This window comes from Eleginops maclovinus, chromosome 21 (assembly GCF_036324505.1).
Source record: "Eleginops maclovinus isolate JMC-PN-2008 ecotype Puerto Natales chromosome 21, JC_Emac_rtc_rv5, whole genome shotgun sequence".
Taxonomy (NCBI): Eukaryota; Metazoa; Chordata; class Actinopteri; order Perciformes; family Eleginopidae; genus Eleginops; species Eleginops maclovinus.
This window is the reverse complement of record NC_086369.1, coordinates 15898591-15922431: the sequence shown is the minus strand read 5'-3', so window position 1 is coordinate 15922431 and position 23841 is coordinate 15898591. Positions and strand designations below refer to the sequence as shown.

The 23841-nt window shown below is 44.4% G+C and overlaps 2 protein-coding genes across 7 annotated transcripts in view; one reads left to right on the top strand and one right to left on the bottom strand.

Moving 5' to 3' along the window:
- Nucleotides 1-17178, top strand: part of dok6 (docking protein 6) — a 36930-nt gene extending 19752 nt beyond the window's left edge. For both annotated transcript variants that reach the window (XM_063912682.1, XM_063912684.1), the window contains exons 2-8: nt 208-315; nt 3601-3715; nt 6787-6906; nt 8525-8714; nt 9200-9338; nt 10775-10880; nt 15008-17178. In XM_063912682.1, coding sequence (XP_063768752.1) covers nt 208-315; nt 3601-3715; nt 6787-6906; nt 8525-8714; nt 9200-9338; nt 10775-10880; nt 15008-15150 — 921 coding nt within the window. In that variant the 3' untranslated portion in view covers nt 15151-17178. The remainder of the gene's footprint in view (nt 1-207; nt 316-3600; nt 3716-6786; nt 6907-8524; nt 8715-9199; nt 9339-10774; nt 10881-15007) is intronic.
- Nucleotides 17179-17811: 633 nt separating this feature from the next.
- cd226 (CD226 molecule) lies at nt 17812-23318 on the bottom strand. Of its 5 annotated transcripts, none has more exons than XR_010168372.1 (7): nt 23071-23312; nt 22193-22516; nt 21158-21550; nt 20397-20499; nt 19591-19679; nt 19166-19278; nt 17812-18054 (listed from the first exon to the last, which is right to left on the bottom strand). XR_010168372.1 is itself a non-coding variant. In XM_063912678.1 (7 exons), the coding sequence occupies exons 1-7, from the start codon at nt 23132-23134 to the stop codon at nt 18003-18005; spliced, it is 1104 nt and encodes a 367-aa protein (XP_063768748.1). In that variant the 5' UTR covers nt 23135-23311; the 3' UTR covers nt 17812-18002. The 5 variants fall into 5 exon arrangements, 4 of the variants coding, with proteins under 4 accessions (XP_063768748.1, XP_063768749.1, XP_063768751.1 ...); XM_063912678.1 differs by having other exon boundaries at nt 19591-19645; nt 23071-23311; XM_063912679.1 differs by lacking the exon at nt 19166-19278 and having other exon boundaries at nt 23071-23318.
- Nucleotides 23319-23841: the final 523 nt, after the last annotated feature.

The window sequence follows — 23841 nt, the reverse complement described above, 5'->3', positions numbered from 1 at the left end:
TTTTGGTGGGAAATGGACGGAGTTCTGGTGAAGCAGCATTGACTTCTGTCTGCTGTGGAGGTTGCCTCTCCTACTCTGCTCTGTTGTGGTTTCAGCGGGTCGTCCTCAGCGTGTGTTTGTCTGTCTTTGTGTCTTCGGTTACCTTGATGCGTGTCTCTGCTCAGGGACGGTGGTGTTTCTGTAACTCACATCGCTGTCTGTCTTCAGATCTTCCGGAGGTGTTGGCTGGTGTTCAAGAAGGCTTCCAGTAAAGGACCGCGGCGGCTGGAGAAATACCCGGACGAGAAGGCGGCCTACTTCAGGAGCTTCCACAAAGTACACACACACACACACACACACACACACACACACACACACACACACACACACACACACACACACACACACACACACACACACACACACACACACACACACACACACACACACACACAAACTCATACACTCTGATTTTCATTTGTCCTATCTATTGATTTACCTTTTCAATACCAAGAGCATTACAGCTTCAACCGTATTGGAGCTGCAATGATACGTCAGAAATTCATTTAGTTAATTGACAGAAAAATAATCTGCAATTGCTTTTATGATCTATAAAACCCCCTGAGGAGAATCTCCATGGATCGATTTAGCTGGTTGGGACATACTCAGACAGGCAAACACTGCTTTAGGAGTGGCTTGATCACATCTGGAATAAGACATATTTAAAAACATCTCCCACAGGTTCATGAAATCCAATAAAGACAATACAATTAAATAACACATCATTTGTTGTTAAACTTAATGAAACATTATTTTGAAATGCTAAGTTTACTCTTGCACTTTCATCCAAGAGTTTCATTTTGCAATTTGTCCGATGGGTGATTTAAGTATCTTCAGCTGATGGATTTGACATCGATTGTCCCCGAGCAAAAAGGACAGCCTGTTTGTATCAAGGCATCACCTCTTAAAAAGTCCTCTGTTCACCAACACGTCTGACAGATCTTCTCCAAACGAAACAAGGTGTGGTTTATCAAACTGCTGTAGAACACTTTCCCACCAAGAGCCTTGTTTTCATCTTCATATAAACCTGTGTAAATGTGTCCGTTGGCCACAGATGATGGAGTTAAGGATCCATTAAGACACATTCTGCAACTTTATCTTCTCCTCTAGGGCTTTTTGAAAGTAATAATCCAGTGTATAATATCCCTCCCTGCCTCTTAAGCCCTTTGAAATTCTCCAATTATGGCTCATTATCAGGGTGAGAGGAGATGGTGAACAGTTCTGTATCGTAATGAGAGGAGATAAGAGCAGATGATAGGGGGCTCTGACTCGGGGGGCTGTGGTCTGCCATCATGTAATTATGGATGAGGGGGCTTCTCAGACTTCTGCACGCCTACATGATGTTAGCATCCCTCGCTGCTACGCTATCGTGAGTGAAGCGCCTTCCTGCATCATGCTGTGACACGGGCTGTCCTGTGTGGCTGTAACCCCCCCCCTCCCCCCTCTCATACATACGGCGCGGGAGTGAGCGATGAGCGCACACATGCACCAGTGCACCTGGTAATGCATCGCCACAAAGATCAGGAAAGGTCCCGTCTGAGGGCTTCATTCATCGCTGCGCTGCGCCGGGAGGAAATAGGCTGCACTGCTGGCTGATTTACAGAATCAACTCAAAGGGGATTGGCTTTCTATCCCACTTTGTTTTTGTTCTCTCTCTCTCTGCTTATTTCCCTGTGCCTTTTCCCTCTGTCTTAGAGGCAGTAAAACAATCCCTAGAATATTTTTTGCTCCAGTAGAAAAGTTGCTCTGGAGAGATAGAGCTGTGTTTAAATGCCTGAACAGAGGATGGTTTTAGTCACACTATAGTGGGGTTGGGAAACTGGTTAACTTGTTTAATTTGGAGGGAAATATCTCAACAAATATTAGAGGGATGGCCATTAAGATTTCTGCAGACCTTCATCGTCCAAAGTGGAAGGATCTCAAGGCCTGCCTTCTCTAGCATGAAGACATTTATGCTTTTTAGTGACTCTAGTTGAGCTGCTTGTTTGGTTTACAGCTGCTCATCCAAACAGCTTCACTTCCCCGGGTCCTCACCTATATTCCAGACAAATGGGAATTGAATCGAATGAACGATTGTCAATAAACTTGCAAGGACAGACAATAATGCATAAAGACAGAGAACATTTAAGTGGGATTTCTTAACATCTATCGGAGGGATTGGCTTGCATTTGGTACAGACATTCATCTCTTCCACTTCATTGACCCCTTCATTTCTTCTAGCAGCATTATCAGGTGTGAATATGTCCAAAACATCTTTTAAGTCAAGCGTGAGCTTTCCTTGACATTCCCGGAATCAGCCCAGGTGTTGGGGCTGACATCCTGGAAAAGATGACCTGCCAACTTCAAGATGTTATCACTGTCACTGTGTGCACGTTGACTGAAAGCACGGCCATGTCCGTGTGAGTGCACCGCTTGATTTCAAATGTGACGTACACCTTTGAATAGAGGAGAAGAAAAGACGGAGAGGGAGGAAGAGGAGGAGAGGAGATGAGGAATAGGTCTCATCACAAATGATTCACTTTACTCGGACTCTAGCGCCTCGGGTCGGGAATGCACCCAAATCTCTCTCACTTAGACTCACACACACACACACACACACACACACACACACACACACACACACACACACACACACACACACACACACACACACACACACACACACACACACACACACACACAAACACACAGTAACGCAAACAGAGGAGGAGATGAGAGGCTGTATTCAGGGCTCAGGAGTGGATGCTTGCTTTGTGTCAGTTATACGTATGAATGGTCGGCCCGGGGACAAAAACATAGGGCTACCGTTTCCTCACTGGCAGACACAAAATACTCTTCTCATATAAAATATATATAGATGCTATCTTTAAGGTGGCCATCCTTCAATATCTACAGCCTCCTCGCACTTTACTGAGTGCTGAGGAGAGGACACACGTTATATCTCCTATGTTATAGAGCAGATACATGTTGTGTGTGTTATAGGGTCTTTTATCGTTGGACCTTTACAGAACGGGCAGTGAGCCGAGCTAATTCATTCCCAACAGGCTGGCAAAAGGCCCATAGTTAGCACACAATGGACAACAATAATGTAATGGGCCTTATCTCCCAGGCAGAGCGAACACACAGAGGGCCGCTGAGCAGAATGGCCTGTAAATGCGGGGGATATTCAATTAAATGTAATCTTCTCTTTCTTTTTCACTCGCAATCAATCTCCTGGTAAAGTGATTTAGATGCTTTTGATCACACTCCTCTCCTCATTGACTGGAAAACCAGTTTGAAGGAGAGGCACTTAAACAGAGGCTGCACGATTACACACTGTGTGCATCGGGTCTCGTTCATAAAGTGCTTTTAGCGATACGTTATAGTAATGTGCTGCAGCTCAAAACTGCCAATATTTACCCTTCTCTTAACATCAGCTTCAGTTCTGTTTCCCTCCTGCTTCCCTCTCATGCTAAGCCTTTAACTACTATTGCACTTTCAGCAGAATCAATGCAAGATGGCAATTAGGTCTATGCTGGCGCTGCTGGCTGTGTTCATGGAGGTAATGTGCTTCCTCTTTAGATCACTGAGCTCCATAACATCAAGAACATTACCCGGATGCCGCGGGAGACGAAGAAGCATGCCGTGGCGATCATCTTCTGTGATGACACATCCAAGACATTCGCCTGTGATTCAGGTACGTGAGTAGGGGAGCAGGGGAGGGAAGGACTACTTTGTTTTGCATGCAAACACAAGGACAGGAATGAAGAGAAAAGTTTGTCAAGAAGCGGAGGAAGACTCAACTTGGCTGAGAGGCAGAGAGAGGTGAAAGAGGCAGTAAAGAATTGGAGTTTAGCCAAGTGATGCTCATTTGCCGCTATATTAAGAAGTGGGAGGATCCGTTCTGAAGTATTGATTTTCACACTGCAGGTATGAAAAATGATATTGGCCGTCGTTTGCAGTGTGTTGCAACCCAATTATGGACTGTAACAATCCAGATTGCCTCTCATACGTGGAAAGGATGCCAAAGAGGCACATGATGATGAGCACAGACTTTATTCTTTAAGGTGGAAATAAATGGAGCCGGCTGGGGAGGATAAGGTGGATGCACTTAATGTGACGGGGATGAAACTCTCCATCCTAACTCCAGCCTGGTGGATGTGTGTGTACATACAGTAAACCTCAGGAGACATATTATTGACCTCAGAGTGGTGAACTCTCTCTTTCTCCCTTGGCTCGGATCCATGCACAAACCCCCCCTCCTCTTCACACCACCATATGGATGTTTCTATCACCCTGCATCAATGACCTCCTATTGACCTTCACTTCCTGGAACCCCCTTACATTCACGCCCCTCACGCCTCAGTGCCTTGTGTCTGCATATGTGCACAGATACAAATGATCTGTATGGCTCTGTTGTGGTGTTTTTAACCCTGACTTTAGCAAGGTTTTCAACGTGTCTTCCCCCTGGACAGAGTTATACAAAAGCTCAATTTAATGGGACCAAAGGCATAGTTTTGTGTGTGAAAAAAAGGCCAACACAAAAAGAAAGAGCTAGTCTAAAATGTGTAGACAAGGTCAAGTCCAGGAGGAAATACAAATCAGGTGTGGTGAGAAAAAAAAGGTCTTTTAAAGGCGTAATGTGACTTTAATAAAAAACAAGGTTGCATGAGAGCCTGGCAAGCTCTCGTCAGTAAGAGTTTGTCTCTGAACCTGGCAGATGGAAAGCCAACCTTGGACATGTCTAAAGAGAAAAGCCAGATAACGACGAGGTGCTGACAGGTTTTAACAGAAATAAAAAACACAATTAGGCCTCATGGTGATCTCCTGATATATATATTATATACTTAGAATAATGTGATGCTTCACCCAGACGGTAACAGACCTGACATTTGTTGACAGATGTGTGCATGGGAGCAGCTGTCAAATATGGAGATACAGAGTGTGACCTGCAGATAGAACAAAGCGTCATCTGCATACAGCATTATCTTCCTCTGATCTGAGGAAAGACAAAGGGTCCTGATCCCATGTTTTTCACTCCAACACTAAGCACCACTCAATCCTATCCCCTCACACACCTACAGAAACATCCTCCTCCCACCGTATTCTTCATGCACGGCACACACAGACTAGTGAGGCAGATGAAGTGTTTGTTTAGCCGATTTTCCTCTCAGCAGTCTCAAAAGTGTGGGAGTTTGGAGGCATTCAGAGGCCATGGTAACTCTGAATGAGACAAGCTGAATCTTGGGAGGCATGGGCGAGGAGTTAAAGAGCAGAGCTGCTGCCTGTAAGTGTGTGTGTGTGTGTGTGTGTGTGTGTGTGTGTGTGTGTGTGTGTGTGTGTGTGTGTGTGTGTTTCTGTTGTGAATGAAGTGCTTCAGGCAGCGGTAGACCTTTCCTTCACCCTGCAAAGTTGTGTGTATCCGTCCCATTGGACACCACAGCTGATCTGACACAGCCTGTCACTAAATGTGAGGAAAGTAAAAATACCTCCCTGCATGTTTTACAACAGCGTGCATTAATTTGATTAATGGACACAGAACATGCTGCTGTTCCTGTGCATCCAAACGCGCCTCTGTACACATCACTGGACATGGTGACATATCCCATAATTCCACTGGGCTTTGAGTTAGGAGCTTCAGAAAGATAACCAACTCCCCGTTTGCCTCATTTCATCCTCCAGTAACTCTCCCCCAAAGCTCACACAAGACAACTGGAAAATCTCCTCCGCTGTAAACACAGTTTTGTTTCTGAATCAACGGGAAGTTGAATTGATATTCACAAACAACAAACCGCCACGCAGACTCGATTCAGGGAATTATTATTGGTCTCCACTTAGCCTCCAATTAAAGCATTCAGTCTCACAATGAATGCCCTCCCACCTTTAGGTGCCAGCTGTCACATGTTGTAGATATAACTCTGGCTCGAGAGCGCTGCTTCAAAGAGAGAACAATAGAGCTGCAGGGATGAGTCCGCTTATGCATCAGTCAAATGGTTGTTATCCAAAATAGCAGAACACTCTTTTATCAGCCTCTTAAATGTGGATATTTCCTGTATTTAAAGTGAATATCTGGCATGCAAAGCTTCTTACCTGCATCAAAACAAGCAAGGATGACATTTTGTACAAACAAAGGCATTCAAGATGTTCATGAACACAGTCTTTTCTTACTCATGATATGTGCCCCTTAAACTTGATGGAAAGCAACTTGAGCCGCCTTGTGTTAAGCTAAGCTAACTGGCTGCTAGCTCCATATTTAGCGGACAGATATGAGAGTGATATCGATTTTCTCATCTAACTTTCAACAAGTAAGCAAATCTGTGTTCTTCCTCTTCCTTTAACCAGCTCCTTCTTTTGAAATTTCCTTTCTCTTTTTTTATAATGCGCCACATTTCCTTTCCACTTAACAAGCTGCAGCTTCAATTTGGAAAATAGCTTATTGATTGTGTGAATGCAGGATCACTAGCTTCAGTTGTGACTGCGGACATATTGTTCCAGCTCCTCACCATACAGCCTCGCAAGAGTATTGGCAAAGGAGGGAGGTTTCGTTGCTGAGCCCACCTCCTCTTTTAATCTGCTCCTCATCGATCAGATTGATTTTTTGATTGATTTTTCTGTACATGCAGCGTTTTATTCTAAAATTCCCCGGGTGATTTATGTGCCACGCTAAAGGCAGCATGTTTGATCTGTGTTTTATCATGTTTGCACTGTTGGTCATGCAGGAGGTGTGTGTGTGTGTGTGTGTGTGTGTGTGTGTGTGTGTGTGTGCAGAGCTGGATGCAGAGGAATGGTGTAAGCTGCTGTGCGTGGAGTGCCTGGGCAGCCGTCTCAACGACATCAGCCTGGGAGAGCCAGACCTGTTAGCAGCGGGGGTGCAGCGGGAGCAGAACGGTGAGTGCCCAATTAGTCCCTGCTAACACAGACGGCCATTCAGGGTCAATCTCTCGCACTCAGCTCGCCACGCAGACGTTAGCGGTTGCGGTACAGGCCCGCGTGTTAAAGAGTCTTCAGAGGGTTAGGGGAGCAGAACATCCTCCGTCCAATTAGGCCCGGCTAATAAGGGCCATTTTTTTGTCAATATCTGATCCCAAGTCCCCTGTTGCAGTCTTTAGTGGAAGAGCGCATGTTGGTTCAACTTTAAAGTGTGTGTGTGTGTGTGTGTGTGTGTGTGTGTGTGTGTGTGTGTGTGTGTGTGTGTGTGTGTGTGTGTGTGTGTGTGTGTGTGTGTGTGTGTGTGTGTGTGTGTGTGTGTGTGTGTGTGTGTTGGAGCACAGGTCACAGGCTGTGGCCGAGGCTCTGTTCCAGCCCTAATGAGAAGTGCTGTGCATCACTGGCTTCCCTCATAATGAAGCTTGTCACAGAGATGGATGAGATTATGGCTCAATGTGAAATAAATGTGCTTCCCCACATATTCCCCTCACAGGAAATGGAAATGGAAAAGAGAGGAGTCAACGGGGCGCTGCTCTCACACCGGAGCTCATTCTCTGTGTAATTTGTAAACTCGCGGAGGAAATTGAAGAAGGCAACAGGCAAAGAGGAGAAGTTTAGAGTTGTAAAGAAGGAGGGCGGGTAATTGAAAAGAATCAGCCGTCATTTTATCTCTCTGTGGACTGAGATTGTATTCTTCAACATAACTCGGGCTCAAGATATCAATTTAAGTTTTTGACTGAGCCCGCTGAAGTGTAACATCACCCCTGAAGTTTGAGAAGTTGTGTAATAAAGCTCTCTGTGAATGAAGAGGCTCTGCAACCGCGCTTCAATTAGCGGCCCTCCCCAAACAGCAGGGGCCCATAATTAGATCAGAGTTCATTTCCACTGTCCCTAAAAATACGCCACATCGCCATTCTCCATCCGCTGCTTATTTTGAGTCATTAAGTGTGATGAGGACTGATTTAGATCACGGAGTCTGCCTCCCACAGCTCAACGTGCTGATCCCAGAGCAGCTCACTTTACGGCAGGTTAGACCCACCGCAGGTCAAGTCAGGTAAACTTAAAATACCTTTTGTTAGAGGGATCATGTCCTCCACTTTTGACACGTTGGATAAAAACCTCTCCTGTAGAGTGAATTGAGGGTAGGTGCTGACTATTTTTGTACAAAGTGCTGCAGGGATGACACATTTTGGGGTTTCTTCCAGTGTTTTCGGTACACTCTGTGTCATCAAATGCTTATAAGACATGCACGGTTCAGGAGGATCAGCTCCTCAAACAAAAAGCACTTCATGACCTCATCATCACCACCTGAGAGGAGCTAAAGGAAGACATTTCTCAGTGATATTTAAGCCATGCACATAGTTTTCGATGTTATAGGCCCTAATTATTTACTATATTTAAAAGAAAAGAGCCCGGGAAAATGTCTCCCAGCAGCTCCAGAGTAACAGGGACCATGTTTGTGAAAGAGAACATTTTAAATGTCACTCAGTGCTGCAAGCCCCATAAATAAAATCTCCATTTCACTGAATTAGAGGCACAGAAATAGTTGCTCCCTAACAAGGTCTTTTTGAATCTCCAGAGCGCTTCAACGTGTACCTCATGCCCACGCCCAACCTGGACATCTACGGGGAGTGCACCATGCAGATCACACATGAAAACATCTACCTGTGGGACATCCACAACGCCCGCCTCAAACTCGTCATGTGGCCTCTCAGCTCGCTGCGGCGATACGGACGAGACTCAACCTGGTTCACCTTTGAATCCGGAAGGTGTGTGTGCATGCTGATAACAGTGTGTGTGTGTGTGTGTGTGTGTGTGTGTGTGTGTGTGTGTGTGTGTGTGTGTGTGTGTGTGTGTGTGTGTGTGTGTGTGTGTGTGTGTGTGTGTGTGTGGGACAGAAATGTTAGCGGTTAGCGGCGGGAGGGACAAACAACTTTGAAAATGTAAAAACTTCAACAAAGCGCTTTTGGAGATGGAGGCATCCCAGGAAACACATTTGCCGCAGAACGCTTCAGGCACTGATGTGACAGGTGCCTCTGTCAGAGTGTGTGTGTTTGTGTGTGTGTGTGTGTGTGTGTGTGTGTGTGTGTGTGTGTGTGTGTTGGACATCAGTGGGGTGTAATATCAATGCTCCTCCCTCTGTCAGTGCACATTCAGCCATGCATTTCTGTAAATCAGCAATCCAAGAGTGAGCGCGATCAAAGCGTGTGCGTTTCTCTGCGTGTGTGTGTGTGTGTGTGTGTTCCTGGCGCAGGATGTGTGACACAGGAGAGGGTTTGTTCACGTTCCAGACGCGGGAGGGGGAGATGATCTACCAGCGGGTCCACTCCTCCACGCTGGCCATCGCCCAGCAGCACGAGAGGATGATGGAGGAGATGGAGAAGAGCTCCCAGGTACACTTTAACATTTCTGCTTTTTGTTTTTCTCATTCACCCGCAGCGGCTCACAGCCAGGCCGGGTTTATTCCAGCACTGCCAGCCTCACAAACAAATGAGAGCAAGTGTCGGCACGCCCAAACGCAGGATAGAGGCGATGCACACAAATTAGAAATAGACGCTGCACGAGATGCATGAATCTGACCAAGACTAAACAGGAGTCAAACACAAGCTGAGCTAAGGGGGTGGAGGAGGTGCAGGTGTGCAGGAGGTCAGGGGATTGCAGGGCTGATAGGGGACAGGTGAAACCAATAAAAAAAAGTATTGAATATATTTGAGCCTCAAATACCAATGAAAGAGGTGTCTTGATCACAATCCAGGACAATAAACATACTATGGAGCACATAATCAAATACAGGAGCTAAAAACTGTGAAATGGAATAAAAGAATCAATAACATCTGAAATCATTTTATTGATTTATTAATCATTCATTCAATGTTAAAAGACCATGGAGGAGGTAACTTCATTTCAGTAGTCAAGAGGTAGGTAAAACAATGCTTGCAAAAAAAGGACAAATGCTTAATGTGAAAATACAGGATGAAGCATGAATATAAAATAACAACCTGCATCTCAGGTGCAGGAAGTGTTCATTTCTGATTCATATACACCGTATTATGTGAGCAAGAAGAAACTGTTAGTATGCTTCAGGCACGAGTAGCTTAAATGTAGCTTATACATCTTGTTGCATGTATTACTGGAAGAAACACTGAACAAAGACTGGGCTCGTATTTTTAGAATCGATGTGTTTTAGACGTGTCTTTCTGTCCGTTTCATCTCAGCGGTTTTTTCACTGTCCGTCTGATTTAAGCTGATCAAGCCGGCGAGTCACTGAAGCCGTTCACAGGATTATTTTTAGAAACCAATGAACATAAGAGCTATAAATCATGCCTTTCTCTTTCTGTCTCACACTCACACACACACACACACACACACACACACACACACACACACACACACACACACACTCACACTCACACTCACACTCACACTCACACACACACACACTCCGGGTACTGCTGTCCGGTCCTGGTCCAGCAACCTCTGACGTCCCGTGGTCTTGGCCTCCGCTCCCTCCTTCCATCACAACACCCGTCCATCCTTCCTTCCTTCCTTCCTCCCCCCCCCCCCCCATCATCTGTATTCTTTATTTATGTAGGCCTGCCTAGTGTTTGATGAGCCTTGACCATATGGCCATGCTCTTGGACACCCCCCTCCCATTTGGGAACATTTCCAAATGGAGCCTTTAGCCTCAGCTCCATAAATCCAATAACTGACCACTCAGAGTCCCAGAGAGGAGAGGAGATGCAGATCACTCAGAGTATTAGGGACTTCACGGTTAGAATTATGAAATAAAAACGATATATCGGCCCTTCCGTTTCCCTCTGTGTTGCAGATCCTCCCCAGAGAGACGCTCACCAAGTCCATCTCTCTGCCGCGCAGCGCCTACTGGCAGCACATCACGCGCCAGAACAGCGTGGGAGACCTCTACACTTTCCAAGGTATGGACCTGGAGTTCCCGATGTTCCTCACCTGGGGGTGTCAGGGGGGATGTGGAGCACAGGATTAAATATTGTGATTACTGCGACTAAAACTGGTCACATGCAAGCATCAGTTCTGATCCACAGCCACAAAAAAACAGTCAACTCTCAAGAACTGATAGCAGCTGCTCATAGCATTCAGCTTCTGCACGTGGTGTGTGTGTGTGTGTGTGTGTGTGTGTGTGTGTGTGTGTGTGTGTGTGTGTGTGTGTGTGTGTGTGTGTGTGTGTGTGTGTGTGTGTGTGTGTGTGTGTGTGTGTGTGTGTGTGTGTGTGTGTGATTAGCAGGCTGATGGGATTGCTCTCTGTCCTGGCATTAGTTGATTAGTTGACTTATCTGAGGATTATGAGCCTTCTTGCTTTTTGCCTCCACTGACGGAGCCCAAGATGAAAGTCTCTCTGACGTCAATTTATTTTGAAAAACCTGAGGCTGGATTCATTTTTTTAATTATCATTTAATTACGGCGTGATAAAGTTAAACCACACATCTTTTGGACGTATAACCTCCAAAGGAAGATAGGCGACCTTATTACCTGGGCACGAATTCATGCTGAAAATATGACATGTTTATTTAACTCAACAGGATGCAGTTATTGTGCATATTGAGTCTACAGTATTTCATCCTTTATCCATATTTCTATAAAAGGCGTTCACATTGATCTGGGTGCGAATAGAGATAAGGGATCCTGAGTCAGCCTGTGGTATGTCTCACCGCGCTGCTGATGAATATCCAATCACCACAGTCAATTTGCTGAGTCATGCTCGGGCTGCATTCAAACACCTCGCGGGTCCGGCGGAATAATTAAGGAACACGGTTTCCTGTCCCGTCGAGGGTTATCCACCTATTTGTTTATTTCCCTGCCTCTGTTACCAGGGGTTGGGGGGGGGGGGGGGGGGGCTGGCAGCGAAGAACCCTTCTGCAATGCCTCTGTTTTAATCTATCACACATCTGCTTTTCATTTGTCTGGAAACGCTTCAAAAAAGCTAATCCCTGGAGCCTTGTTTGCCATAAATGAAAGAAATCATGGTGAAATGGTTTTGGATTAAAAGAAATTGAGGGTTTTAAGGTTGGAGAGAAACACTTTGATCATCTCGCTGCACAGTTTCCAAGTAAAACCAAGAACTGCTTTCTAAGATAATGCATCAACTGCCATCTCTCGTAATGGTATTCACTTTTTTGCATTTCACTGGCACTGCTCTGTCCTCCCAGTTTGCAGCACTTTAAAGAGTAAGAAAAGTATGGCCTGTCAACTAACAGCTCTAAAGAAACAAGAACGCTTGGGTTTCATCTCAGACTCATGTAATCTTTGTCGTTTCACGCTCCCTCCCCCTCTCAGCGTTTCATTGCACCCTGCAGTTTAGCGCCCTAGCATTAGCAATTCTAATAGGATGGAGCCGCTCTGAGTTTGATCTGCTGGGAGTGATAGGGAGAATTTTACAGAGAGGTAGCAAGTATCAAACACACCGGGACGAGGGATAGCAGAGCAGGGGGGTACCGCTCCGTCTGCAGCAGGTGACGGGAGGATAAGTGGATACTCCATGTGTGTCTGCGTGTCAGGAGGATTGTATAGAAACTAGAAACTTAATGGAGGGATAAAACATGAGCCGAGGAAGTTCTCATTTTAGAGCCGATTCGAATCACAGCTCTTTATTTTTCTCATACGTCTTTTCACCCTCTGTCTGAAACCAGAGCCCAGTCTGCTCTGATTGGTTAGCTGGCAGGCTCCGTTGTGATTGTTCAACCGCAAAGAGCTGTCCCGCCCCCTGAGCCTATCAGTACAATGTGTTGGAGCGTGAGTGCTCAGTGTTTGAAAGGGAAGTTAAGTGACCCGATCTTCAGCGTGCGTTGGATTCCCCTCACAGCTCGTTTTTGCTCCTGTGTTTGGTTTGATGTCATCAGCCTTGCATAATCCGTGCACACACACACACACACACACACACACACACACACACACACACACACACACACACACACACACACACACACACACACACACACACACACACACACACACACACACACACACACACACACACACACACACACACACACACACACACCACACAGTCTCTGGTTACAGCTGTTACTAGAAGGCCATCTGTGTGAGAAAGGGAGGTGCAGAAAGGTGTGTGTGCACATGCATGAATAGCTGAATAGGTTGTGTGTGTGTGTGTGTGTGTGTGTGTGTGTGTGTGTGTGTGTGTGTGTGTGTGCTATCCCAGGGTAGGATGACATGACCTTCGCTAAAAATGAAAAGGCTCTGACAAATCAGTGTCCGCTCTTCGTCGGGATGGAGAGGAGCTCTGTTGTCTTTCAGTATTTTGTTGCGTCCGTTGGCTCTCATCTCCTCGAACTAACCTCCGGTGTCTCTGAGCGAGGAGATGATGGGATGTGTTTCCTCCTCTCGGTCTGCCTCTTTTTTTTTTCGTACAGCCAAAATTGGCCTTGGTTGAGGAGAGGGATTGTCTTGGCAGAGATGTGGGAAGGATACGCCCGGGTGCACACCAGTCGTTTCAGCAATCTGTAAAGTGGAGCGTGCCGCGGACAGGAAGTGGATCCAACCTGCAGGAGCGTTTCTACAACATGGACTGAATTGCTCTTAAAAACCTTATGACATTTCTGCACGTGGTGTGTGTGTGTGTGTGTGTGTGTGTGTGTGTGTGTGTGTGTGTGTGTTTGCTATGTTATGAATGAGAGCGAGGACTTATTGATTAGTCGATCGAAGGAAATATCTGTGCTGCCTAATTTGATAATTGATTAAGCAAAAATGTCAGAAATGCTCTTGTTTCTCTCAAAAAATGTAGATTTCCTGCTTTCTCTCAGTTGTATATCATAATAAAGTGAATAAAGGTGTGTTTTGAAGTGACAAAACAAGATATTTAAAGACCTGATCTAAGACTTTAACTATTTTTGAACATTTTAAGACCAAATGATTCATTTCTACCGAGAATAATCCTTATTTCCCGCCCTACTTGTGTGTTGGCTTTATAATGAGTTGCTTATCTTATTACAATATATATGCCAAGAAGCACTTCAGCGGAAGAGAGAACGATCTCGTTGTCGATGTGGCCCCGAGAGAAGAACGCTTTTAGGAAACACCTTTTATTCGTTAATCAAATCCTAATTAACCTGTGGAGGGAAACGAGGCTGCAGTGTGTGTGTGTGTGTGTGTGTGTGTGTGTGTGTGTGTGTGTGTGTGTGTGTGTGTGTGTGTGTGTGTGTGTGTGTGTGTGTGTGTGTGTGTGTGTGTGTGTGTGCTGCAGGTGAGAGGGGGTAACACTGGTGCTGTGCTCCTCATGAAATATTAATCAGCGGCCACTTCCTCCTTGTTGTGTGCATGATCAGCAGCCTGCAGACACCTCATCCTCAGCCCACCTCGCCAAACAGCATCCTCATTTATTATTAATGCCCCCCCCCCCCAGCCTCTATTACTCCCTCTGTGTGTGCAGTTAACCAATATGAACCGCAGAACAAATTGGTGCAATTAATTTAGATTAAGGGGGAGAGAGGGGGAGCAGACAGACAGAGAGGACGAGACGCTGGGCATCACTCTGAGGGGAAGGTATTCATCAGAGGCGTCTCTATCGGACACTTTAGGGTTTACATTTGTATAAAGATATACAACGCATTGTGCAATTAATCTGAATTAAAGTGCAGATGGGGAAAGCAGCTGACAGGAAGAAAAAGAGGAGACAGCGTGCATCACTCTGAGATAGTGATCTATGTGAGATGAAGGGTTTCATTTTGCATCACTTTAGGTCAAATTCCATTCTCAAGGTTTAAGTTTCTGTGCAGCACCGCCCACATTACACCGCTTTAAAAGATCATTTGAGCTTTTCTTGTGGTCTTGCATGGACAGTAGCTAAGCAACAGTTACCCAAAAATATATTGTGTAAGGAAAGAGGACTTTGTTCTTATTCCTGAGTTCACTTCGTCTTGCACTGTCAGTCTTAAGTTTGTTGCATGCTGCAGGAGCTTGATAGTTTATTGCCAAAACTACGCTGTGGGGTGCAACAGATTTTAGATTGTTCATCCAGCTGAAGATATTTCCTCCACTGACTCTTCCTCCTCTCCCCCCCCCCCTGCAGGAAGTGGCCTGGAAATGACTTTTATCCCCCGAGCACAGACGTTCCCCAGCTTCCTGTCTGACGAGCAGGAGCAGAACCAGGAGCAGGCACCGTCGCCCTCTAGTGGCCGAGGGTCCAGTTGCAGCCTGAGACCCCTTCAATGACAGAGAACTGCCCCCCCACCCCCTAAAACCGGACACTTAACTCCCCCCCCCACACCCACACACACACTGTAGAAATATGTATAGACACATGTGTAATATATCATTTCCTGGTGAAACAGTCGACTGTAGAGCAAGCAGCACACGAGAAGGATCCTGAAAGCTCCTCTGTGTGTGTGTGTGTGTGTGTGTGTGTGTGTGTGTGTGTGTGTGTGTGTGTGTGTGTGTGTGTGTGTGTGTGTGTGTATGTGTGTGTGAGTAGCAGTAGCTTCAAAGATTGCACCAAATATGCTGTAGTTTAACATGCTTTATGTTGTCATTATGCTGTTGAAGCCAGCCGTATCCCCCCCCCCCCCGTTTTAAATCACACCCTCCAGCAGTACAGAATCCCCTCAGTTTTCTGACACATAATCCTCCCTAACTTGCTGTACTCTGCTCCCTCTTGAATGTGAATCTGCCTCACTCAGACACAGCCTGACGGTGGTGGCAGTGATGAATCAGTCATTCAGAGATGCAACTCAACGATAAACCCCTCTCTGGACTGCCAGCGCTACGGCACACTAGCAGAGCGACCTGATTTGAGCAGCTCCTCAGCCCTCATGCAGACTCATACCGTACAGTCATGGGTTCATTAGTTAGAGGAGGGGAAAAGTGCATCATGGGACTCATGGGAAAACATCACTCTTTGATCTGCTGGTATTTAAAGTTAGAAAAACCTTAACATTCATCTTTGAGAATCTACGCTCAGTTAAACACACTAAGATGGCATCAAAGGAACAGTTTGACAATTTGGGAAATTAGCTTTCTTTAAGAGCTTTTTTTGCAAAAGTGGGACTTCTTGATTTTATAATTGCTCCAAATAAATGCAGGGTATGCAGGAAGAGTAATTTCAGCCAAGTATATCTCAGAGAATTCGTACGTTTAATATTAAGCCAGCAGCTGGTTAGCTTAGCTTAGCATAAAGACTGGAAACAGGTGAAAAAGCCAGTCTGTTTCTGTTTAAAGCTAACATAATTAACCTGTTTGCATCTGAAAAACCACAACAAATTGCTTTAAGCATTTGGTTTTGCATAGAATTAAAAAATGGGGTATTTCATGGTAGTGTGTGCACTTCAGAGGTGAAGGTATAGGCAGATTCCCCCTTTTCTGTGTTTTTTCCAATGCTAGGCTATCAATCTTCTCTAAATCTTGTCAAAAGGGTATTTCCAAGAGTGTCCGAAGATTTCCATCTATAAGCAACAGCTAAAAGTGAGAAAGATTGGGATTGAAATAGCCCAAATCTTCTGTATCATGTGAGTAAATGACCGCTGTGTTGATAAATGTCCTCGAGTAAGAAGTGCCTTCAGACACAGACGGCAGAGAGACTTCTGGCTTTCGGTTTACCTACAATATGTACCCTTAACACGTGTTTAAAAAAGTCTTAACTTCCTCTTAAATACTGTAGACCCAGCCTCTGAAACACTATACCCAACCACAGTCTCGCATCAAGACTTTTCAGCAACTTTATAATTAAAAAGGATTTAAAGACAATCATTTTGGGGAATGTCAAACTAAATAATTTATTTGATGTGTGTTGTTGTTGTAAAGCTGGAGAAATTAGCACTTACTCTGTGTTGAGGTAATGCTTGCAGTCAGTCACTTTATTTTGTATATTTTATTCAACAAAAATGTTCATTTAAACGCGTCCTGCCACAGAGCCACGGTCAGATAGACGGACGTTCCTGCCCTCGTTGTCCTGAGTCTTAGCTACAGCGTGGTGAATAAATGTGTGTAAAATAGAATCATAGAGCCACTACATGTGGAGCGCCACAGCGGAGACTGGAGGAAGTCAATATCATTAGCAGATTCTGTTGTTTATTGTTGACTTGTTTGTAGCTCTGACATCTGTTGTTGTTGTTGTTGTCACGTTTTGTGTTCCTGTCAGATTCTGTGTTGATAGCACTTTGAATACATTGAGTGTAGGACTACAGTTTTCACTAAATGTACATATGTAATGTTTTTGATGATAAAAAAGGTATTAAATTGACTGTTCGATCGTTATCAGCACATCTGTTTGTGTTTATGGGAATTTTGAATGCAAAGCATCATTTTGCATTCGCTTACTGCATTCTGTTGAGAGTAACAGAACCGACTGATCCTTTCATTTCTTAACATTTTCTAAAAAGCACCAATGGTTTTCAGGTCATATGCAACGTATTAGGTGCAAATACGTTGCATAATAATGTAAAAGTCCAAATGAAATCACACACTTGTATCAATATATTCAGAGGGTTGAACAGACCCCAAAGTGCCAAGAGTTTTGGCTCAAAAACCTCCAAAATACACAAAATAATAGATTTTACACCCATTTGAACAAATATAGCTTCATGCTAGCTGTTTCCCTCCATTCAGTGTTTGTGCTAAGCTAACTTACTGCTAGCCAGCAAGCAAATGCTTCATATTAATCGTACAAACACGTGGAGTATCTGTCTCATACAACTCTCAGCAAGAAAGACAATGAGCAATGTCTCAAATCTGTCAAACTATTCCCTGAACAGCTCAACCACGAAGAGGAGCAGGTTCTTCTTCATCTTCACAGCAGATCATTTGTTTCCCTAGAAATACTTCAAAAGATTCAGTTCAGCTTTCTCTTGTCACAACCCCGCTTCACAGGAAATAACGAGGTAGAGGCTAACACATTGTTTTATTTATACCACATGGGAGGCATGTACAGTCACACACACATCAGTTTCAGTATCTCAGCACACACAAACACACACACACACACACACACACACAGTCAGATGTACAGATGCCGGGGAACAGCACACACTCCAAACTAAATTGTCCCTTTATGATCCACATTTGTCTCGTTCTCAAGCAGAAAAGTCTGCATATCCATTACCGCCTCTGCCACTGCCTCCACTTCTACGGAGATAAATGAATCACATAAAAACACAACTTAAATATTGAGTCACAGCTTGGAAATCACACAGAAGACGGCTCATCACAAAACCACTCTTTGTTTTTTAATTACACATTCATCAATACACAGCTGTAGCACATCTAATTAGAGTTTCACAATAAGAGTGCGTCCTACACACAGATCCCTCTGGGGGAACACACACACATCTCCAGTGATGTACAGTGCTGACTTCCTATCCATTAGATGATTAGACACCATTGTGAAGCGTTCAATGAAGAACCAGGAGGGATGGAAGTGAAAGGAGCGCAATTACAGCAGCTTTTGTCTGGCGTTTTACTCGCGGGTTAGGGGAGTGAGGAGAATGATTTCACAGGCTTTTGTCTGCTCTTTCTGCACATTGTTTCCCCCCCAAACAAATATTTCCTCAGCAGTGATAATGAAGTACATACTACGTTTGATTAGTGGAAGCAGGCCGGTGTTGGACACAAACAAACCTGTCAGCTGTGAGAGAGACACGAGCAGCGGCTTGTTAAACCACAGGGTGAATATTAATCAGCGTCAGTCTGATCAAATAAAAATCAAATACAAAATCAGAGTCTGTTACAATATGCTTGTTTTTGCTCTGAGGCTGCAGAAAGTGCACCATTTGTTCCCTTTTGTGTCATAAATGGGACTATCTTAACCTTTTAATGGTGCCAGGATAACAGCATTTAGTCTTTAAATGCTTGCAACAAAATATAAACTAAACCCTGACATGCACCGTGGCTTGTGGGACTTCCTGTTGTGCCCACATGTGCATCCCTTTATAACCTTTGTCTGATCAATTCAATTGGCCCCAGGTGCAGACTCTCTTCGAGGTTAATTAAAGCAAAACAGGATGCACCTGCACAGCAAAGGGGCTGAATATTAGTTTAAATGATAGATTTGAGTTCTTTAATTCTTATCAATGAGCAGACATCTCTAAGAGCATGCTTTTGTTTTAGTATTTTCAGCAATTGAGTGAAGATTGATGGGGGAAAAAAAGCAATGTTATCCTTTGAAAGCTGCTTTTACAACACAGTAAAGAGTGCAAAAAAGTCTGAATACTTTCTCTGAACATTATGTCATATTTACTTATTGTGCAGCGGCTGTTTAGTCTTTAGATTGGCATAAACAGGGCTGTTTTTTGTCTGCCGGGCTTTCTTTACTGTCCTGGGGCACGCTGGGACGTTCCCATAGATGTTAGGCTGTGGATGTGAGGAACATGTTGTTAGTATATGAGGTGTTCAGGTGAAAGGTGATTAAGAAATGGCAAAAAAAGTCAAATGAAACGGGATGAAATGTGCTTTTTATGATGATATGAAAGGCTTCATTCCACTGTTAGTGGTTGTAAAGCAGGGTTAACAAAGGAGGCGTTGATGAGAACAGTGTCACATGACGAGAGGATATAGAGTAACGGGTTTATAATGCAGTGCGTGTCTGAAGAGGAGGTAAGGGAGCGCCCTGAACGTGTCGAGTGTGAAGACGAGCGTGGATATGATGACTAACGTGAGGCTCACCTGTCTCTGTGAGGGGTGCAGCTTCACCCGGTACTCCTCCCTGCGGTTCTTCTTCCTGTGGATCAGTTGACAAAGGTACAAAAATAACACTGGAACACAACAAAAGAATAAACAAGACAACACATTTCATAAGTCTCAGTTTTCTGGTCATTTCTGATGCGTAAGCTTCTTCGGAAAGCACAAATAATCAAAGTATAGATCTTTTGCATCTGATATCACTTTTTCATCAACTTTTCAGTCTACTTCTCTTTCCAGAACAAGACCAACTACAATGTCAAGAGGGAGGATCAATGTGTGTGTGTGATGTGAAATAATCCACTTACAGGATCTCTTTACCTGCCTTACATGTTTAGAACGTTTACAGAGCCGAGTGTTATTACACTGACTGCAGCTCCACAGCCGTGTTTACCCTCAGGGATAACGTAAAGTACCTGAGCCCCCCACTCTCAGAGATATAAGGAGTGAAAGGGTATAACTCCCAGAGGAGCAGGTCATTTGGATGCTTCCAGGAGGAAGATATACTATTGTCTGCATATGATTTAAAGACGAACCAGTCTCCTACAAATTGACGTTCCCATTCAATTAAACTGCATTTTGGATTAGGGAAACATCCTTTTTCAGGATTACAGTCTGAGTTTTGGGGGTAAAATATCATGATTTGGACTGAAATATGGACATTTCTTACATGAGTTAAGTCACAACATGTATTGATTTCCAAACACTTCATTAATTCATATCAATGTCGCAGTCAAGATCAGACAAGAGTTTTATTTTTTGATTAATGAAACCACAACTCGGGGTCTCACCTGCGCTTCACTGCTACTACGATGATGACGATGAGGAGAAGAAGAAACGCAGACCCAGCCCCGATGTAAACATACATCATGTACACAGAGAGGCTGAATCCCCCTGCAGAGGAGAGGGACACAACCCAAATAAATATACAACATTAGCCGTCTTAGACATTGTAACGAGGAAGCTGAGCAGAGATGAGTGTTGCTGTGGTTTCAGCATGTGTGAGTCTGTTTGCTGAGTTTAGAAACACACCGCAGGCAGCGTTTCATTATGATTCATCCGTCACCGTGAGAAGTTTCTGCATCCATGAATCACTTTAAATATGAGAAACGATTTATCAAAAGCCATTCATATATACACTGACACTCCATGAGCAGCCGCTAAAACCCAAATTAATACCAATAAACCACTGCAAATGTATAATACACACATACTGTACATGTCTTACTGTATTATTATTGCACATTCTTTATTTAAATTATTATCAGAATTATATTCATTTTATATCTTTGTTGCTCATAATATTGCACATTATTTGTTATGTTTGTTTATATATTTGGAGTTATTTTGACTTCTTATCTTTATATAATTATTTTTACCCTTTTATTTTTATTCCTATATTCATCTAAATATTTTCATTACTTTAATTTCTATTGAACGTTTCTTTAACCTCGTATATTTATCTTAGTATTGTTATTCTATTTTAGGGTTTGTGTGTGTGTGTGTGTGTGTGTGTGTGTGTGTGTGTGTGTGTGTGTGTGTGTGTTTGTACCTGGGGGGGGCACAGTGAGCAGCACAGTGGTGGTCCTGACCCCTGTGTCGGTGCTGAAGTTGCAGCGGTAGAAGCCCCCGTCCTCCGGCTCCACCCCGGTCAGGTGCAGGCTGATGTCCAGGCTGTCCTCGCAGCTCACCTGGCCCCTGTCGCTGTAGTCCTCCCGCAGGAGCCGCCCCTCCACCCTCTTGCACACCCCGATGATGTCCGAGAGCCGACCGGGGGGGCTCCTCTCCAGGACCACCTGGTACACGGTGCCGTTGTGCTCGTGGTTGCAGCTGATGGTCAGGTTGCTGTCAGGCTCGGCCACCAGCACCGTGTCTGGCCTGGTCCCCTTGGGGGTGGGGGGGTCTGAGCCTTCCTCTTCCTCCGTGCTGTCCTCTGGGGGCTCGTCTGTAAACACAGAAAGATGGAGGGCCCACAGGGAACAGAAGGTGGAACAAGAGAAGAATTTAATGCTTGGTAGAAATAAACAATGTATATGAGTGTAATTTCTGGGAAAAGGGAAACACACCGCCTCAAATTACGAATCATAAAATGTTTATTTAAATGTCTTCTAGGAAAGTGTCAAACTAATTCATCAATATGAGTAACTTACTCTTGAACTTGTGACGTCAAACAGTATAGAGTCTGTAGATGCTCTATAGACAAGGAATGGGGAGTTATGGGGGGTAACGTCGTTTGTTTTCCATATCGATAAAAAAGGACTTCTATTCTCTTCTCAGTCGCTTAAGTAAAATGTGCCCGAATCATCAGCACCCTCACCAGCACCCTTCTTTCTCACATTATTGGGTGCCCTTGCATCACATTGCACATGAAAAAAACCTGGGGAAACTTTGGCAAGTCATAATAATCGTGGTACATCTCAAAAAAGTGTGCATGCCGTAACAACGTGCAATCAAAACCGATGGAACATGAACATCCATTGGCTTTTTCTCAACAAAAAACAGAAGAACAAATCAATGTTTTCACCACTCTGTTGTATCTGATTCAAAATAATTATGTTTAAAACCACAGGAATAACTGGTCGTTTACCTAAGTCCTCCACCTGGATCATCCGGGTCCAGGGCCCCAGAGGGAAGGTCTGCACGGAGCAGTGGTACTCCCCGATGTCCTGGTGCGTGACGTTCCTCATGGAGATGCTTCCATCCATATGTGTGGTCTTCAGGAACTCCACCCTGTCCCTGTACTGGTGAGGGGAGTGCACTCCAAGCTCTGGGCTGTAAACGACGAAGGCGGACTTGTCGGGTACTTTAGTCCAGGATACCATGCTGAGGTTCCCGTCCCAGGGGCAGAGGCAGCTGAGGACCATCCCCTCCTCAAGACGCACCGTGGACCCCTCCGTCTGCGGGACAGCAACTGAGAGAGGGACATTTTATCAGTTCATTAGAAAGTACAGACTCACAAAAGGCTTATTTGTCTTAACGTTTATCAACCAAACAGGAAGGTTTATGGTAGTAAAATGTATTCATTCCCTTTTTAACTTTAATATTCAACTAAGATAGACATAAAAAGGCCTGAAATCTCCCCTGCTTGAAGGCAGACTTTCCCAGCGCAGAGGCTATCCCTCCGTTAATGGTAATTAGGTTTATTTGAGCCAGTGAACATCAACACAAGTAAGAGATCAAGCCTCCGAGTTCTCAACGGCTTTTTATCCCAGCTGAATGAAAACTGATTTCCAGTCCGGTGATGCCCCGAGGGAGAGATGATGGCAGGTTTAGAATAATAATGTCTTACAAAAATCACAACAAGCTTCACAGACAATGTAATACAAACAGAAGTCCTAGTTTAAATCATTAAGAACTTTCTTCCATACACAACTAGAGACCATGCCCCTTTACAAAAAGTTCTATATGTCATATTGCCAATAATTAATCTACTATAAACTCAAGACATATAAATAAACTCCTTACCTTTAAGAAAAGGGAGAATGAGGAGTACCACGAAGTACCAGTGGAGCTTTTGTACAGCCTCCATGTTGCCCCGCTGAGGGAGAATGAAAGCTGCATTGATGAGACGAGAGACGCAGCGCTTCACTTCCTGCTGCTCAGTCTGTAGAGGAACACTACAAATACTGAGAGGAGGGGGCACACTTCAAGGAGCCCACTGTGAGGTTCTGCACTCACAGGGGCACTGCAACACCAGGGCAGGATCTGGGGGGAAAAGTGGAGGTATATCCTTTAACTACAATTTAAAATCAGCCAAGTTTTTTAAACTTTTCTGGAATTTGTGGATCATTTTGATGCATCTTTCCAGAATTTCTTTGACATTTTTAATAGTTTTTTAGATATTTGACATTAATTACCAGGTTTTTTTGCATGTCATACATACAGTGGCTTGCAAAAGTATTTGCCCCCCTTGACATTTTTCATGTTTTGTTGCCTCACAACCTGGAACCAAAATGGATTGCTTGAGGGTTTGCATCATTTCATTCACAGAACATGCCTACAACTTTGAAGAAGTGTTTTTTTTTTTATTGTGAAGCAAACAACAGAAAGGACAAAATAACTCCAGCGTGCAGAACTATTCACCCCCCTAATGTCAGTACTTTGTAGAGCCACCTTTTGGGGCAATTACAGCTGCAAGTCGCTTTTGATAAGTCTCTATGAGCTTGCCACATCTTGCCACTGGGATTTTTGCCCATTCCTCATGGCAACACTTCTCCAGCTCCTTGATGTTGGATG